The sequence below is a fragment of the Astatotilapia calliptera genome, chromosome 19 (genome assembly GCF_964374335.1).
Source record: "Astatotilapia calliptera chromosome 19, fAstCal68.1, whole genome shotgun sequence".
Lineage (NCBI taxonomy): Eukaryota > Metazoa > Chordata > Actinopteri > Cichliformes > Cichlidae > Astatotilapia > Astatotilapia calliptera.
The window spans coordinates 10,591,400-10,609,434 of NC_137440.1; the positions used below are offsets into that span (position 1 = coordinate 10,591,400).

General features: G+C 40.7%; 1 protein-coding gene and 1 long non-coding RNA gene across 2 annotated transcripts; both read right to left on the minus strand.

Annotated features, from left to right (window-relative positions):
• Window positions 1-3,538: 3,538 nt before the first annotated feature.
• On the minus strand, window positions 3,539-6,209 carry LOC145422338 (uncharacterized). The gene is made up of 2 exons (XR_013903624.1): window positions 5,944-6,209; window positions 3,539-4,249 (listed from the first exon to the last, which is right to left on the minus strand). It is a non-coding gene; the product is annotated as an uncharacterized LOC145422338 (long non-coding RNA).
• Window positions 6,210-14,097: 7,888 nt separating this feature from the next.
• Window positions 14,098-16,516, minus strand: LOC145422611 (interferon-inducible GTPase 5-like). Its single transcript, XM_080294154.1, has 2 exons — window positions 15,979-16,516; window positions 14,098-14,729 (listed from the first exon to the last, which is right to left on the minus strand). Exons 1-2 carry the CDS (start codon window positions 16,514-16,516, stop codon window positions 14,098-14,100), a joined length of 1,170 nt encoding a protein of 389 aa, XP_080150280.1.
• Between the last annotated feature and the right edge of the window lie 1,519 nt (window positions 16,517-18,035).

Genomic DNA, 18,035 nt, shown 5'->3' on the forward strand with positions numbered 1-18,035 from the left:
CTGCTGGACCCTCAAAACACATAGCACCAACTCATTTGTGGACACAGTGTATTGTATATATAAAAATAATAATCACAGGAGTCACACATGTGTCCACTGTACCATCTGGGAACTCTTCTTCTTTAGCACTTGTAATAACACAAACACTAAATCCTCATTCTCTGGTGCTGTTGTGTAGCAGTGTATACACCTGAGACTGCCACCTGTCTGTCTGTCCTGCACTCTCTCTCTGTTTCTTTCTCTCTGGTTGTGTAATAAAAGTATGAACATGTGTTTATAAGTTACACTTGTGTTTGAATCCTGCAGCTTATCACACGTTTGATTTCCATGCGTGACAACTGCAAGTGTCCAGAGTGAGGACAGACTGAGGGACCCACTGCTGCACATCAGCTGTGAGGCTTTGCACCCCTGATGATACACCAGGACAAACTCAGCAGTGTGTGAGGAAGAGGAGGAGGAAGAGCCAGCAGCATCTGACAGATGGAGAGAATAGACAGACTGTTCGCTGTTTGTGAAGGACTGCTAGAAAAGTTTAACATAACTGTCTGTCCTGAATCAGTCTTATTAGGTAATGTTCAAATAATGTTATCATTCCAGTGTTTTCAGTGTGGGAGAAAGTACTCAGGGCCTTCAAGTTACACACTATGAAAGGCAGCAACAAGTTTAATGTTCAGAAACCTAAAGTATGTATCAGCAGCAGAATGGAGCTAAAAATAAATGTTTGTTTCAGTTCTATGAAGCTTTGAGTATTTTGGATTAGTAGCACTGCTGTGTTTGTTGCATCATATTGCTGTAATTGTTTATATGCTTTATATATTCTGAGCTAAGTTGATCTATAGTGTTACATCATATTCTATAAGGATGTTATGTGTTTGTATACTTTCTGCCCAGTTTGACCCATTTAGCAGACGTCAGCCTGTTTAAAGCTCTGATATCTATTCTGTATGACTTAAAGCAGTTATGACATGGTCTGATTTTCTCACCCAATTAAGGAATATTCAATATATCAGTCTACTCTTCATTCTATCAGACACAGTTATCACAGCTCGTACATTTTCTTTTTACACATATATGTAAGCATTGAGCCAAATTTAGTAATGCCAACATACTGAAGGAACAACATTTGTCTCTTATATATAATCAGTGTTGGGACTAACGCCTTATTAAGTAGCGCGTTACAGTAACTACGTTATTATTGCGGTAACAAGCACGGTAACTAGTTATTATGCCAAAATCAGGAACGCGTTAGTCGTTACTGGGATTTAGATAGGCTCGTTACTCGTTACTTCGTGTGGTGGCTATCGCGGAGCTTCCACAGATTCAGTAACATTAGCAAGTGGTGGAGGCCAGCAGGTGGATGAAGGAAAGGGGACGCAGAAGGAAAAGAGACCCGAGGCGGCCGCCGGTCCAAGTGTGAACTGAACTTCAGGTAAGAAGTTATGACCTGCAGTCTCTCTGGGTCAGATATGAACCAAGTTTAGGTGGAGTTTATTTTCGTTATTCTGACTTTTTCTGTACTGCGTGCTAGCTAGCATGACGGAGTTTCTATACAGCTGGGTGGGTGCTATGAAGTTAATGATGTTGAACTTTATTTTGTTCATAAGTTATTAGAGTTGCCAACCGTCCCGCCTGGTATTCAGAGAAAATATTACGCGTTTCTTATTGAGGTGAAAAGGAACAGTTCGTGCCGTAATTCAGCTACAATGAAAAAGACACAAAGCTGGAGTTATTCTTTCATTCTCCCCCTCCCTCTCCCGTTTCTGCTTCAATCATGAAAACTGATCAATGATCAGCTGATCGGCTCTCTTGTGTGTTTATCGCTCACTTTGCGCCGAAAGAGGAAACCAGCCGATGTCGCGCTAAACAACAGCAGCACGTTTAAGCTTGATCAGCTATTGTTAGAATTTATTTAATATTAATTTCTAGTATCAGCTGTTGTTTGCTGGAGCCACAGCTGTAAAGCTGCTGGTCATGATATGGTTTGGTTATCTGGTGAGAGGGAAACATGAAGATGAAACCAGGAGATGTCCTTACTGAATCGTCAGAGCTGAACAGGTGATGGAGAAACAGGTTTACCTTTTAGGTGACATGAATGAGTTGAAGTTGAAGTGTACCTCTGGTGCAAATTACTGACCTCTGTCATCATTTTAAGTGGGGGAACTTGCACAATCGGTGGCTGACTAAATACTTTTTTGCCCCACTGTAACACCAGGATCCTTTTTTAGGTAGCTGACAGCTGGTAACTGTGCAGGTGCGGATCTAGCAAAGTGTTGCCAGGGGGCATGTAGGGCATTAACAGGGAAAGGGGGGCACAAAGAAATACTTTTCTTTCTTATTCTCATTTAAAATGTCTAGCTTTTAAAAAATAATTATCTGAATCTTACAACAAACGATTGATAGATTGATGCATATATACCATCAAAACAGTGTGCATCACTGTCACAACAGTGTTTATTTTCATTCAAAGGCTTTATGATTTTTCCTATAATGGTGGGCCAGTCTCTAGTCAAAATGCCCGGGCCGATTTTCTGTCCCAGTCCAGCTCTGTATGCAGCTCATCTGCAGTCTGGTGTTACCTACATCTTCCTATTTAGAAGTGTTGAAATCTCCCAATTCTTTGAATCTTTGGGCTGAAGGAGGGACAATACTCGGTGTATCAATGCTCAATCAACAATCATTTATTTCCATAGAATTCAACAGTCAGAGCATTACAACGTCCGGACGGGAGAGATGCTACCAGAGGGTCAGGCACATGTCTCAAAATGGTGACGGGTTGCTCAGCTTTTTATAGTCTCTAGTGGCCTCCAGCTAGTCGTAAAAGCCAAAACATCACATTTTTTCTCTGTTACAGCGCCTAAGTTATGACCTCGGCAGTTGTTTCTCTGCTTTCTGTAAGGTGGGGGTGTGGAATGTGGTCTATCTATCTCCCCTGTCTTTAGACACAGAGTCTCCTGCTTACAACCTTCTCTTCATGATTCAACAATTAAGCATGTCAAGAAAACAGTGTAACACATTCCCAGCAGATCAAGGATACAGAGTGATGCACATTTATCTAATGAACTAATATGTGAATATGTTCTGTTAACTCAAAAGTATAATGAGAACTACACTACATACAGCTCACACACTCTATATTAAAGGGTATAATGTGATCTACAGCAGTATTCTAATTCAACTACTTTGATTACATATATAAGGTAACATATAATAACAGAATAATCTAATAATTCCCCCTTTTGATCTCTGAAAGAGATCACTTACAACATGCACTCCAGGGTCGCAAGGTCCAGGTTTTCTTGATCCTGAGGCCCTCTGTCCCCCTTTAACGGGTGGACCATATGTGGGATGACCTCTGTGTTCACGCAGTTCAGATGCAAGCAAAGTTAGATTTACAACCATAACAGCAGTTACAGATGACTCTCCCATCACTCTCCAATTCTCCCACAGCTTTATTTTGGTGCTCCAGTTTTCCACTCCCATTTTAATGCCACCTTATACCTTTCAAATGTACTTAGACTAGAACCTCTGTCTAAGGAGCTTTTAACCTTTATTTTTATTGCTGCAGCTACCAGTGTCTTCCAGTTGGGTGATTCTCAGCTTCTTTCTTCGACCTCCGGGGTTAGACCACCCTTTAGTCATTGCACAGTTCTGGGGATTATTCTGCCCCGATTTCAAACAAGGATCTGTGTGTTTTGGGTTCACCGGCGTGTCCCCCTTTTTGCCAAGAGCCTCTCGAACCTCGTTGGTCTGGTGTTCCTGGTTTTCGCCAACCCCTTCATGGTTATTGCTGTGTTTGTGGGATCCATCTTCTCCAGGAGCCCAAACGTCATGACACTTGACCCCAGTTGCTGTCTCGGCTGTCCCTACATCTGTCTCTGCTGTGAAGGGTCCTCACATCTCCGTGTCCCCGTCTGGTGTCTCTTCCTTTCTCTGCAAGAGACAGAAAACCAAAACACCTCTCTCCCTAGCCTTGATAATCTAATATTGTTATCCATTGTTGTTCTAATGATTCAAATTTGGTTTAAAATATTATGTTCAGGACCTATTCTAATCATAATCTATGTGTGTGTAAAAGAAATCAAAAATTAGTGAACCCTTTCTAAGTCTAACACATTATAAGCTTAAGTTTTACCATAGCTAAATTATTAAACACAGAAATAACGTCATAAGATGTTCATAAAACCATTGTTTGATGTTCGGACTCAACTTCCCCCTTTTTGACACACTCCCATGTGTCAATTCATTGGAGCTAGACAATTAAAAGAGAAGGTTGGTGACATCATATCTCAGAAAGTATCAGAAATTCTTCTCTCAAGTACCGTTGCTCCAGCCTTGTCATCCCTGAGGATCTTCGATCCCGAAAATGTCCCTTCTCCTCATGTAATAAAGTCTGTCATCCTTCCATGCCCTGGTAACTGGTCCATCCAGAGCTGTAACATTTTGAAATGTACATACAACAAGCCAAACCACACCTTGGTCACACCAACCCTTTTCTGCCCTGAAGATGTCCAACACCATCTTAGTCTGGACCAGGGTTGTAATAGTTTTGCAATTTTCATCAGTTTTAATCAGTTTTTACCAATTGTTTGCTAGTTTAGTTTAGTTTTTATTTTCTGAAAATCCTTAGTTTCAATTTAGTTTTATTTGTGTTTTTGCAAAAATTAAGTGTAACAAAATCCCAGTTCCATCATATCAGTCATGCTCTTCTGGTTATCCTTGGGTGTTGAGACTAATAACTATTAACTCTTGCCGCACCGTGTGGTCCTAATTTTGGTTGAAGTGAATTGATAACCTTTTGAAGGCGATTGTTTCACACCTTTATTTAGATGTCCCAGTCCTGTTGTCTCGGGATACATCACACTGCCTTATCTGGGGTTAGCTGTTTTCTGGGGATGCGGGTTGAGTGGGTGAGCTCTTCAAGGAGGGGGAGTGTGCTCCCCCTGATGAGGTCTTCTAGGTAAGCTAGGTTAACCTTCTTGTGTGAGCTTTTCAAGTGCACTTTAAGGTTAGTGGGACTTTTAGTTTTATAAATGTCCCTCATGACCCCCTGATGACCCAGTATTTCATTTTTGCACACTGTAGTACACATTTTAGTTTTTGCTTGTAGCTCGCATACTCTACTTGCCACTCCTCTAAGTCCTGATGTTTCTTAGAGAGGGCAACAGTACCTTTAAAATTATATCACATGTGTGGGGGTGTGGCCTTGCCAATTGTTTTGCCCACCTTTTCAAAATGGCTGGCGTGCCCACAAGCACATTTCATGGAAAAAGAAAGGTAAGCTTGATATTTACATTTAAAATGTTTTGTTAAACTCAGATTTTTATTTTATTCTTTTTGCAAGTACCCCCCCTCGGTGGCGAGAAACTGTTGGTGTGGTCAAGTGGGTGCTCTGGAAACAAACGCTCAGGACAGAACAGTTATCAGTCATGTACTTCCTACAAATTTTGCATATGTTTTATTCCATATTGATCCTCTGAGTGTAATGGTACATTTTAATTTGAATTTATCCAAACTAAACACAATATTTTCTTTATTTACTTTGCTCTTGTTCTTTTTCAGTACCACATCCTATCAAATGTCCCTGTCGATTATATTCTACATTTAATAACTTACTATTTCAAGTGAGAACCTAAATCACGTGGACCAATGTTTATTATTGCATATCTCTATTCTGAATGTGGCCAGTCATTCATAGGTATTGTTCAATTTTGGCGATTTTCCTCTATAAAATTTAATTGACTTTTTACAGTGGCCTGCTATGGTTAATAATAACATATTCCAGTCATGAGTGGTATCAAAAGTCTTCTCCACTGTAGCATTTGGCATTCCCAATAATATAACATGATACCTTACTCAAAACACAGCTAATATAGCACAGTTTTCTTAATGCAAACATCGGTAACTCAAAATCAGCAACCACAGTGTTAAGTCTGCAGTTCATACTTATGTGAAGCTAGAGTCTCCTCCTCCAGTCTCTCTTATCCTCCTGCTCCTGAAAAAACAAAACAAAACAAAGCGAAGCATCCACCCTTCTCTTGTCGGCTGGGTGAATTGTTTATGAATTGTTTATTGGCATTTACTAATCCTAAAGTTGGTGCAGTCATTGTCTCAGTATCAAGTCAGTCAAAACTTTTAGTCGTCAGTCCATCACAGTCCATTCACATGCATACCTCCATACACATTCATACCAGATGTTGCTGATAATGGAGTCTCACACGCAACCTATTCGAGCGTCCATCACCAGCAAGATGACGTCATCATTTTAAAGGAAAACAATTCCTTGTTGCTTTTTGGGCCGGATTGACTCGGTGCAATCCTTTTAGACTCAGAACTTCTCAGTGTTCCCTATAAGTGAATTTCTCCCAAGCCAATTACAATCATGGAGAAGCACACTTTGCAACTGTTTTTGTAAGAATATTTCATAGCGCTTTAAATTTCAATCTTTCAGGCCTGGTTTAAAGAGCTGATTGTTAAATCATAAACTCACAAAATATCAACATATCACCACCGGTGGATCACACCTCTCAGATTTTCTTATCTCAGTGCACTGTAACAAAAACGAAAACAGACATAACCAACAAAATACTACTAAAATAACACAAACTAGAGCCCGTTGCAGACATGTCCAAGCATAAAACTATCCCTCTCTCGCTTACGAGAAAGAACACAAGCCAAAGCTCACTGATAACATCAAACTAGCGCTAAACAAAACCAAACAATCAACCAGAAATTCACAGGAACATTTTGCTTCCTGCCGGGACAATATTGTGTGGGAATGAGAAGCTCAGGTGCCGTAACACCTTTTGTTTCCTCCTTGAATTAAATCTCAATCACAGAAAATGCCATACTCCAACCTAAACTTACACTATTAATTCATCATTTTCACTCTGTGCCACTGTTCCTCATCAGGGCTGTGTGAAGCACAGCAAAGAATTCAGTCAAGGCCTTGAGCCATAAACAGACATCACGCACAGACATTGTTTTCATAACCAAACCGTTTTAGAGCTTATTCCTAAAATCTACATAAATGCCTTCTAGGTGACATATAACACATTCTAAGTAATCAATGGCTCCTCATAAAAATTATGCATTGGGATGTTTGTGTGCAGCATTTTGCATATCAGCATAAGCAAAGCATTCTTCATTGCATCAGCGTGTGTGTGTGTGTGTGTGTATGTGGATCACTTCTCAGTGAATCAGCATTCCAATGTGTGTGTGTGTGTATGTGTGTGTGTGTGTGTGTGTGTATATGTGTGTGTGTGTCATTTCTCACTCACTCAACGAGTGCACGTGTTCATGTGTGTATTTCACTTCATTCTGAATCTGTGTGTTTGGAGACGTGTGTGTGTGTGTGTGTGTGTGTGTGTGTGTGTGTTTCTCTTCATTCTGAGTCAGTGCATGTAGATGTGTGTGTTTGTGTGGGTGTTTGTGTTCATCACTTTCCTGTTCTGGTGTTCTGGGTAAACCACGGCCTGAAGCATGCCCTGGGGTCCTGCCCCCCTCCTTTTCAGTTTGTTTGCGACCATTGCTGCTGCTGCTGCTGCTCAAAATTCAGTCCGTCCTGGTTCTGACCCCAATTGGGGCAGTCCTTTCTCCAGTGTCGATGTTCACCGCAGGTGAAACCTGCATCTTCTTCTGTGTTTTTGTCCATTCTGAGGTGCCTTCTGTCCTCAGTTACTCCTCTTGTCTCGGTCACGCCCTTTTTCGCCACCCGATCATCCGTGTTGGTCCATCACTGTCCTGCACAGTGTGAATGCAAAGTGATCAAGGTCAGCATTCTTTCGCTCGGCCTTACTTTTCATTCGGGCTTGGCGGGCGTCTCTTTACAGCTCTGTCAGCTGACGCAGTCTGGGAATTTTCCCCCGTGTAGTGAAACGGGCCTTAGGTTTAGTGCTCTCCGTCTCGGCTGCATGAGATCACATTCCTGCAGGTCTGTTGACATTCTCAGGTCGTTGTTGTGGGTCCAGCTGTTGCAGCATTTGGTCAGTGTCACGTATGGGGGAGAGCAGGAGTCCAGTCAGCCTCGGCTTTCAGGGCCGGCAAAGCAGCCTGTAATTAAATATGTATAGAAAAAACAAAAACAAAACAAAACAAAAACAAACGAACAGGAAAATGATGTTGTGTTGGCTGTGTTATTCAGAGGGGAGACACACCGGGACCAGGCCCTGTGTCAGAAAAACAAAAACAAAACAAAACAAAAACAAACGAACAGGAAAATGATGTTGTGTTGGCTGTGTTATTCAGAGGGGAGACACACCGGGACCAGGCCCTGTGTCAGCCTTCTCTCCCCCTTTTTTTTTTTTTTTTTGTTTTTTCTCTCCCGATATAATCAACTCCTAACCCACCAAGTTGACAGGACAACACAAGTACATATTAAAATTCTTAAGATCATGTTTAAAAACCCAAAAAAGGAATTTTCTTTCATTCAGTAATCACTTGTATTAATCAATCAACAGAAAACATGTCACAATTTGAATCTTTTAACCACTAAATTTGTTGTGTCTTGCCTGGTTGGTTAGATCAGTGTTCCTTTTTTTTTTTTTTTTAGTTAAATTGTTGTCCTGCAACCCAGAGGGTTTCTTTGTCAGTAATGTATAGACTTCATCATTTAAGTATGTTAATTTTTCTTTAACCTTGCTGGAAAATCTTCACGTGTTCATGAGTGTAAGCTGTTTCTTCATTGCGTGTATGTGCATTTGTATAAAAGCAGGTTAATTTTATCTTTTCTCAAACTAGGCGTTACCTTAAAAGGAGCCTTTCTCTCAGATTTCTCTGCTTGTGTGTGTTTTTGTTTCACCTTTTTGTTGTGATGCTCCGGACGCCTTCCCAACCTCCACAAGTCCGTTGGCCCCAATTTTATGTGTTAAAACTTCTCTTAATTTCTCCTCTAATTCTCTCCTCGCTGCTGTCTTTTTCACAGCTGCTGATTCGTGCTGGGTGTGGTTCCCATTACCTATAATTTTGCTTCGGCCGCTGTGCTTGTGGGGGCAGTTGGTCCAGGTCCGCAGCTTCCTGTATTAACACACTAAGAGATTTATTTAATTTCATTTTCATCACTGTTAAACAGATAAGCAGGCAACCCGCCTACCTTGACAGCGTAAACTGTACGCCAGTCTCCCAACACATTCCTCTCTGTACTCCTCCATAATTCTCCACTGCACACCTCTTACTATCTCTCCTTTTTATTTTTATTACACCACAGAGTAATACACCCAATTATGCCCGTCTATCTCTATGTGGCTCCAAATTCCCTCTTTATTTTAATTTCACACTCGTCAGGGGACAGGCACACAACAATTTCAACCACTGAAACGAGGAATTCAACCTTTTTATATTTCTTTACTAATCTAGACTCAACCTTTGTTCGCAAAATGTGTCTTGTTCTAGTCCGGAATAAATGTGAACCCGTGATTACACGGCCGTTCCAGTGTTATTTCCGTAGCTATGCGGGGGCCCTCACCTCCCCAAGTCACCACCTCGGCACCCGGACGACGCCGGTCCTGGCCACGCGTCCACGGACAGGAGGGTCGCCACTCCTAGGGCAAAATGTTCCACAGGTACACTAGGCATCAACCTTTGATCCTAAAATGTGTATTTGCTCTAATGTCCTCCTAATCAAACACATCAACCGTCACTGTCACTGTGTTCAGACTTCACACACACAAAAAGCACACTGAGAGCGCGCCTCACCCACAGCCAGAGCGCGCCTTACACACACAGCGCGTTACACCATCAGTGTGACACACAGAGAGCGCCTCTCATCAGCAGAAATTTGCACAGAAACCTCTGAGCTCAACTATTAGATCTTCTTAAAGCACACTGCACCATAGACCAAAATACCCCTTTCTCTGCCCCACAACGGGGCAAAGTCGCATCATAAAAGTGATGCTTGCATCCCCGAAGTTATACCTGACATCATAAACCAGGTGTTGCTCTATGTACTTAAAATTTTACTTTGTATTATGACCGCAGCCCTTAAAACTCGACTGACGCCACAAACCACCGTCAAACCTCTATCCAATGTACTAAAACTAGCACCAACCACTACTGCACTTCACGGCCGCACCACCGGAACACGCCGTATCATAAACCAAACCTACGGACGTGTTTCGCTCTCGCGTTGCCAGTGTTCAACTGCACCGTGAAGCCAGCATCTGCTTTTCCTTAAATCAACTTCTATTTCATAGCCGGCAAAAGCCAGGACGTCACTGACACCATAAACAAAATAAACAAACCTCGACTTCAATGTACTGGACTAATGGCCGCGTCTTCAGAAGAAATTCTAACGTATTATTGCTACAGAAGCCAGTATTAGACAAAATTAAATGTGGAAGGTAAAGTGGCTGCAACTAGTCCAACGTAGTATGTTATTAGTATCTCGGTAGAAGCAGTTTACTGCAACTAGTCCAACGTAGTATGTTATTAGTATCTCGGTAGAAGCAGTTTATTTAACACACTGGAATTCAGCCTCAACTTATGTTGTTAGTATCTTGCGCCAAAAACCAGACACCGACAAATTTACTGTGAAAATACATGTGACTCAGCGAACAGATTAATTTGGAAAGCCCAATATGCACATTTGGTATTTATAATACAACAGGCTGTGCTTACCTTTCTGTTTTAGGCCGGCCTTCTGTTCACTTTGCCCCACGATCTCACCAAAGGCCAAATCTACACCTCCTCAGCACACCAAAGATCCGGGTCACACGGCACCAAGTTGTTGAAATCTCCCAATTCTTTGAATCTTTGGGCTGAAGGAGGGACAATACTCGGTGTATCAATGCTCAATCAACAATCATTTATTTCCATAGAATTCAACAATAAGAGCATTACAACGTCCGGACGGGAGAGATGCTACCAGAGGGTCAGGCACATGTCTCAAAATGGTGACGGGTTGCTCAGCTTTTTATAGTCTCTAGTGGCCTCCAGCTAGTCGTAAAAGCCAAAACATCACATTTTTTCTCTGTTACAGCGCCTAAGTTATGACCTCGGCAGTTGTTTCTCTGCTTTCTGTAAGGTGGGGGTGTGGAATGTGGTCTATCTATCTCCCCTGTCTTTAGACACAGAGTCTCCTGCTTACAACCTTCTCTTCATGATTCAACAATTAAGCATGTCAAGAAAACAGTGTAACATATTCCCAGCAGATCAAGGATACAGAGTGATGCACATTTATCTAATGAACTAATATGTGAATATGTTCTGTTAACTCAAAAGTATAATGAGAACTACACTACATACAGCTCACACACTCTATATTAAAGGGTATAATGTGATCTACAGCAGTATTCTAATTCAACTACTTTGATTACATATATAAGGTAACATATAATAACAGAATAATCTAATAGAAGGCAGAATTTCCGAGTTCTGAGTACAATCAAAGCACCACGACTGCAGTTTTTGTGTTGGATGTAAAAGGCGCACATGACGCTGTGACGTAGGCTAGAATCATGGCAGCAGTCAATGACGGTCCAGGCGTGGGATTTCTCTCGTGGAAATATGCACATTATCTTTTCCTTTCTATTGGTATGTGGCACAGTGCACTTGTGTATATCTCAGATTCTGTTAAGTTATTTATTTCATATTCTGTATAGTTTTTCATATTTATATCCTGTTCATAGCCTGCACATAGCTTGTACTCACTACAGCCTGTACATACTTATAGTTATAGAATATTCACAACATACTTCATACCGTGTACATTATAACATACCATAATAGACCCATTTCTGTAATATACTCACATATCTATATTATTGCTAATATATATTGTATTATATCTATATCACTAAAGCACTTCTGGATGGATGCAAACTGCATTTCGTTGCCCTGTACCTGTGCATGTGCAATGACAATAAAGTTGAATTCTATTCTATTCTATTCTATTCTTGTGGCAAGTAAGCAAGCTAGAAGACTGGCAAAGTTATGGAAGAAACACATTAACAAGAGAATTCTGAGTAAAACCAAAGTTACTTTCCCTAGTAACTAGTTACTTTGAAAGTAACGAGTAACTTGAAGTAACTGAGTTACTTTTGAGAGAAGTAACTAGTAATGTAACTAAGTTACTATTTTAAAGTAACTTACCCAACACTGTATATAATACATCTGTATATACACTGTCAAAGATACTTGTCTTTGAGTGAAGATTTAAGGTGATAGGAAATATAAATAAATGCAACTTGAATCTTTACTGAAGCTCAGTGTTTGGCACAGAGTTCAAGTTCACTGCTGTAATAACTAATGACTAATATAATAACTATAATATTGGCCATATTATATTTACATGTCAGGTAATGCATGCTAATGCCATTCTAATAGCAAATGATTGTGGAAGCTCTGTGATTCTTGTGCTTTTAGATCTTACTGCAGTGTTTGATACTGTTGACCACAGTATTCGTATCTCTCATTTGGAACACTGGGTTGGCATTGTTCCTATTTGAGTGACAGAACGTTCAGTGTTAATGTTGAAAATTTTTTGTCCACCTCAGTCCCCCTTTCTTGTGGGGTTCCTCAGGGATCAATCCTTGGTTCTCTTTTTTTCTTTGTACTTTGGGCTCTATTCTTAGAAAACATGAGCTATCCTTTCACTGCTGTGCAGACAACTGCCAAATTTACCTATCTTTAACACCTAATAATCCAGGCTCCATCAAACTCCTTTTAAACTGCCTTGAAGATGTCAGGGCTTGGACGGCATTAAACCTTTTGAGCTTTGACAGAGGTAATTAGCCCAATAATACTTCACGCAACCCACTCATTAATTATGGTTGGCTTGGGTCATTTATCAAAAAGCATGTCACAAATCTGGGAGTCATTTGGACTTGGATTTTAAATTTAATGAGCAAATCAATTCTGTGTTCCAAAAAAACCTTTTCCAGTAAAGGCAAATAGCAAAGGCATGACTTGGAGAAAATAATACATGCTTTATCTCAACTCGGCTTGACAATTGCAATGCACTTCATGCTGGAGTCAGCCAAGCATCCCTCTCATGTCTTCTGCTTGTTCAAAAACCTGCTGCCGTCTCTTAACTGGTACACAGGCATGAATATGTCTCACCCATCCTGTCCTCCCTTCATTGCCTTCCAGCCCTTGGGTGGTGTTACTGTTATGGTCCTGGATCTGTGACCCAGTGTTTTGATTTTGTATAATTATTTTTGATTAGTCTGTGGTTTCTACTTGGTTCATGTTTACTAGTGTTTTGGTTTCTATTTTGTACTTCTAGTTCTTAGGTTTTGGGTTCCTTTGCTCCTCATGTCACTCTGGTCCCTCTACTCTGTGCCCCCTTTGTTTCTGTAAGTTCAGTCCTTGGGTCCTTCTCTCATCTCCACACGGCTTGACTTGCAAACCCTGACAGTTTCTTCAGTTGGTCAAATGGTGGAGAGTCCCAGATTTAAGCCCTGGAAGGGTGCCTTTATATATTAGACAGGCATCTCCATGTTTTTAAGTCTCTTTTTAAAACACATCTTCAATAGTGTTTGGACCATTGTAGGTTTATATGCTCCTTTTATTGTATTTCATCTAATGTGAGTGTGTAAGTGGTTTGATCTTTTCTTTTATGTCTTGTTTTGTTTTTGGACAGAATTTTGGGCAAACCTGCTGTTTCTAAATGTGCTATATAAATCAGTTGGATTTTGATGGAAACTACGGTTTGATTAAGAGAGAAATAAAATAACCAAATATATGTTCATCAATAACATTTTATTAATAACAAACAGGAATGATGGTGCTATACATTACTTTTCCTATCTCTATTATTTGTGTTCCTCACTGAACACTGGAGGGAAGTGAACACGATAATTTAAAGTCAACAAGGCACAGACAAATCACATTACACCATAAACTCTTCATTAAAACGTGAAAAACACCCACATGATGATCATCTACTACATCTGCTACTAACAAGAATGTAGTTCACTTTGAAGGTCATGGCCACTCAACAGTTGTCATCACTCAATTTTAATATGATCGGCTTTGTTTTTGTATTGATGTGAAGGAAAAGAAATTTGAGTACATGAAGCTGGGAGAAATTACATTATGGAAGTTAAGGAAATGAGCTCTGCTGAGGCTGTGTCTAAGTTGAAGTTGATTGTTTTTTGCCATTTACTTATTCACACTCAGAGCCCTTTCATAGACTTTCAGAGCATCCTCAGCAAGCGTGTCAAGGAAATAATTCAGAGCGGTGTAGGTTGTGCAAAAAGACAAGCTCATTCCTGCTGCGATTCCAAATACTGGAATCCATTTGGCTGCTTCCCCTGTTGCTTGTAATACAGTTGTCTGTGCAAAGGAGGTCAACACCTTCATAATTTGACCTTTATCTATTTTTTGTTTAGCCAGTGAGGATTTCATGACATCACACAGATCAGAGTATGGCACACCTGTGTTGGCACCAAGTCTCTCCAGTGATGGTTTATCAAGACCAAACACATTTACATACTCTGTGACAACAGCAGCCATCATGCTGAGGTCAATCGTTGCATAAAGTAAAGGAATTGGAGCACCTCCTGCAGCTGCAGACAGAGCAGCATAGTATTTTATTCTGGACTGAAAAGCTGCTTTCTTCTTGTTGATGATCTCCAAGCTGATGCTGGATGTGGCAAACAGCAGAGCATCTCTCTGGTGTTCAGGAAGTTCTTTGTCTAAGGTCTTTTGTAAGAGAGAGAAATCGTACAGGTGGGGCTCAAAACTCGACACCAAGAAGACCTGTGGAGACTCCACGCCTTGTTCTTTAAGACCTGTGTTATGAAACAAATGAAATGTGATTCATTATCAGATTTAATGATTTTAAATATGAAACATTGAAGGTCACACTTGTTTGTAATGAGGGGAAACACAGAGACATTAGGCCAAATTATGTGAGGAAGGAGGGAAGTGGGGACTAATGGATGTGTCTGTGAAGGTTCTCAGTCATCCAGGTCATCGTAGTCAAAGGAGCTTGCAAAGAAACGTGTCTGGACTTCTTTAAGTTGCTTGAAGACGTTTCACCTCTCATCCGAGAAGCTTCTTCAGTTCTAAGGTCAAATGGTGGAGAGTCCCAGATATAAACCTAGTGGGAGTGACCCCCCACAGAGGGACAAAAGGACCCCCTGATGATCCTCTAATCGCCTGAGCCAAGGTGTGAAACTGGGTGTGGGTCCCAATCAGCCAGAGTTTCGGGTGTGTTCATTGTGAAACCTGGCCCCACCTTATCATGCGAATTCCTGAGGTCAGATGGCCCAGGATGTGAGTGGGCGTTAAGGCGTCTGGGAAGGGATCTCAAAACTGGATTATAGATGGCAGAGAGTTGGTGTCGTAAACCCCCGCCTCTGTTCAAAGATGGTCGCTCACAGTGGACATAGATGGATTCTTTCACTCCTCTTTCAAACCATCTGTCCTCTCTGTCCAAAATGTGAACATTGGCATCCTCGAAAGAGTGTCCTTTATCCTTAAGATGCAGATGGACTGCTGAGTCTTGTCCTGTGGAGGTGGCTCTTCTGTGTTGTGCCATGCGCTTGTGAAGTGGCTGTTTGGTCTCTCCAATGTAGAGGTCTGGGCATTCCTCGCTGCACTGTACAGCATACACCACATTGTTAAGTTTGTGTTTTGGCGTTTTGTCTTTCGGGTGAACCAGTTTCTGTCTGAGCGTGTTGCTGGGTCTGAAATACACTGGGATGTCATGCTTGGAGAAAACTCTCCTGAGTTTCTCTGATACGCCGGCTACATAGGGGATGACAATGTTGTTGCGTCTGTCCTCCCTCGCTGGTGTCTGATCTTCTTTTCTGTGCCTCTTTGCCTCTTTGCTGACTTTAAGAACGCCCATTTAGGATAGCCGCACGTTTTGAGCACTCAATGTATTTATTGATCTGTTGTTTTGTTTTGTTTTTAAAAAAAAGGTGTACAGATAAACTTCTGAAAATCAGCATGACTCAAATGTTCATGGAAACAATAAAAAAGTAATAAAGCACCTGCATTCACTACAGTATAAATGATAAAATAGAAACTCACCTTGAACACAGTTTTCCCGTATTTGTGTAAGAGTCGTCTCTTTACTGTATTTTTTCATTCTTTCATTAGCATGAATATTGTTGTCGATCTTTGAGCGAACAAAGTAGAACTTTTTCTTCATCTTCTGAATCTCCTGAGCGAGCTTTACATCATTTTCTTTAAAGCGATCGGCTGAGATGATGATGAAGAAGTCAAACTTCTCAAATTCAACACGCTTCAGGTACTCATCAGCTGGAAACTTGGTGGTGCCAAATCCAGGAAAATCCCATAAAGTAATCTTGGGATAGTTTGGATGGGGGTACGGTGTGACCTCTAGGGTGGTTTCTACAACACCAGTTGGAGCAGCTCCCTCGTCACCATCTGTTAGGCCTCTGAAGGCATTAATAAAGGTGGATTTACCGGCACCAGTTTCTCCTGTGATGGCGATATTTAGTGGAATATTCTTTTGGTCTTCTAAAAGTTCTTTAATCTTTGAAACTGCTGTAGGAGTGTCATTGTTCTGCAGATCATTTCTGACTGAGGCACACAAAATGTCCATGTTGATCCTTAAATAAAAGAAAAATACAATGACTGTACAATGTTGTTGTTCTTCAGATCATTTTTTACTGCAGATAAACCTCCATGGTGATCCTGAAATAGAAAAGGCTGTTAAAATCACTGCATTATTTTTAACTGCAAAGCCTGACATCAAGACACCTACCAGTGGATAGAAAAGGAGCAAAAGAACAGGCCGTATGCACCTAATCCATAGAGGCCACAGAGTTTCTATCTGATATTTAGACTTTTTATCTGATTCAGTGCTTAGCTCAGATAAAATAATTATTGTGGGTGATTTTAACAACCACATAGATGCTAAAAATGACAGCCTCAACATGTACGGTGTACATTTTAGGACATCGTCAGTTCTCAAGAAAAAAGTTGTCAGGTCTCAGTTCTCAAAAAAAAAACAAAAACATGTCAGGTATCAGACAAAAAAATTGTCAGGTCTCAGTTCTCAAAAAAAAACGTTGTCAGGTATCAGACAAAAAATTGTCAGGTCTCAGTTCACAAAAAAAAGTTGTCAGGTATCAGATAAAAAATTGTCAGGTCTCAGTTCTCCAAAAAAAAAAAAGTTGTCAGGTGATGAAAGATTTTTAATTTTGTGATTATGCTTAAGTGACATGCACAACAAGCTTTGCCAGTCCAGATGATCAATATTCAGGAATTGTCCTAAACCACAGCGACCCCCTGACTATTGGACTATCGTTTTGAGCTGTTTTTAAATGCATCGACCACCATCAACAAAGAGCAAAATCAGGAAATTGATGCTATAAGAATGACTGTTATGCAACATCGAGTTGCCCTGGACATGATCTTGGCAGAAAAGGGTGGACTGTGTGTTTTGTTCAATACAACTTGTTGTACATATATTTCAGACAATGTGCATTCTGATAATATGACAAATGCTCTACAATTACTTAGAAATGTTCAACAGGCACAGGTAACCGATTGGGCAAATTCACAAAGTAATTGGTGGAATTGGTTTATGAGTGGCTCATGGAGAACATTGATGTTTAAGGTTTTGATGTTTATTGGCATGATACTTATCATGTTTTGTATTTTTACTACATGCATTATCCCTTGTTGCATATGTCACTGTGCCAGATGAGGAAGAAGGAGAAGACGATGAGTATGAAACTAATGTGATGAATGATTATGTTTGAATGATACACATTTTATGACGACCAGACCGAAAGCACTCACAATGTAGGGTCTGTGTCTGAATTACATTGATGTATATTCTTTAAATTCGCTACAACAGGAGGGAATGGTGAAAGATTTTTAATTTTATGATTATGCTTAGTTGTAGCTTCATTTAAAGGAAGAAGAGGTTGTGAATTGGAGCCAACACAGGAAGAGAGATTGAAGCCATATGTGTAGAGGAATGCGGTGACATACGAGACAAACTGGCGCTCCCCCTCTCTTTCTTTCCTTTTATGGGAATGTCTGAATTCTATACATACAAAGTTATCATCCTGCACACGTTGCTGCAGGATGGATCGGGCGATGAGGGGGGG

What these genes read in the sequence shown, in the direction of transcription:
- LOC145422611 (XM_080294154.1), bottom strand. Translation starts at nt 16,516, where the DNA reads ATGGACATTTTGTGTGCCTCAGTCAGAAATGATCTGCAGAACAATGAC. An exon ending in ACGGGAAAACTGTGTTCAAG is followed by an intron (nt 14,730 to 15,978) that starts GTGAGTTTCTAT and finishes TTCATAACACAG; the next exon opens with GTCTTAAAGAACAAGGCGTG.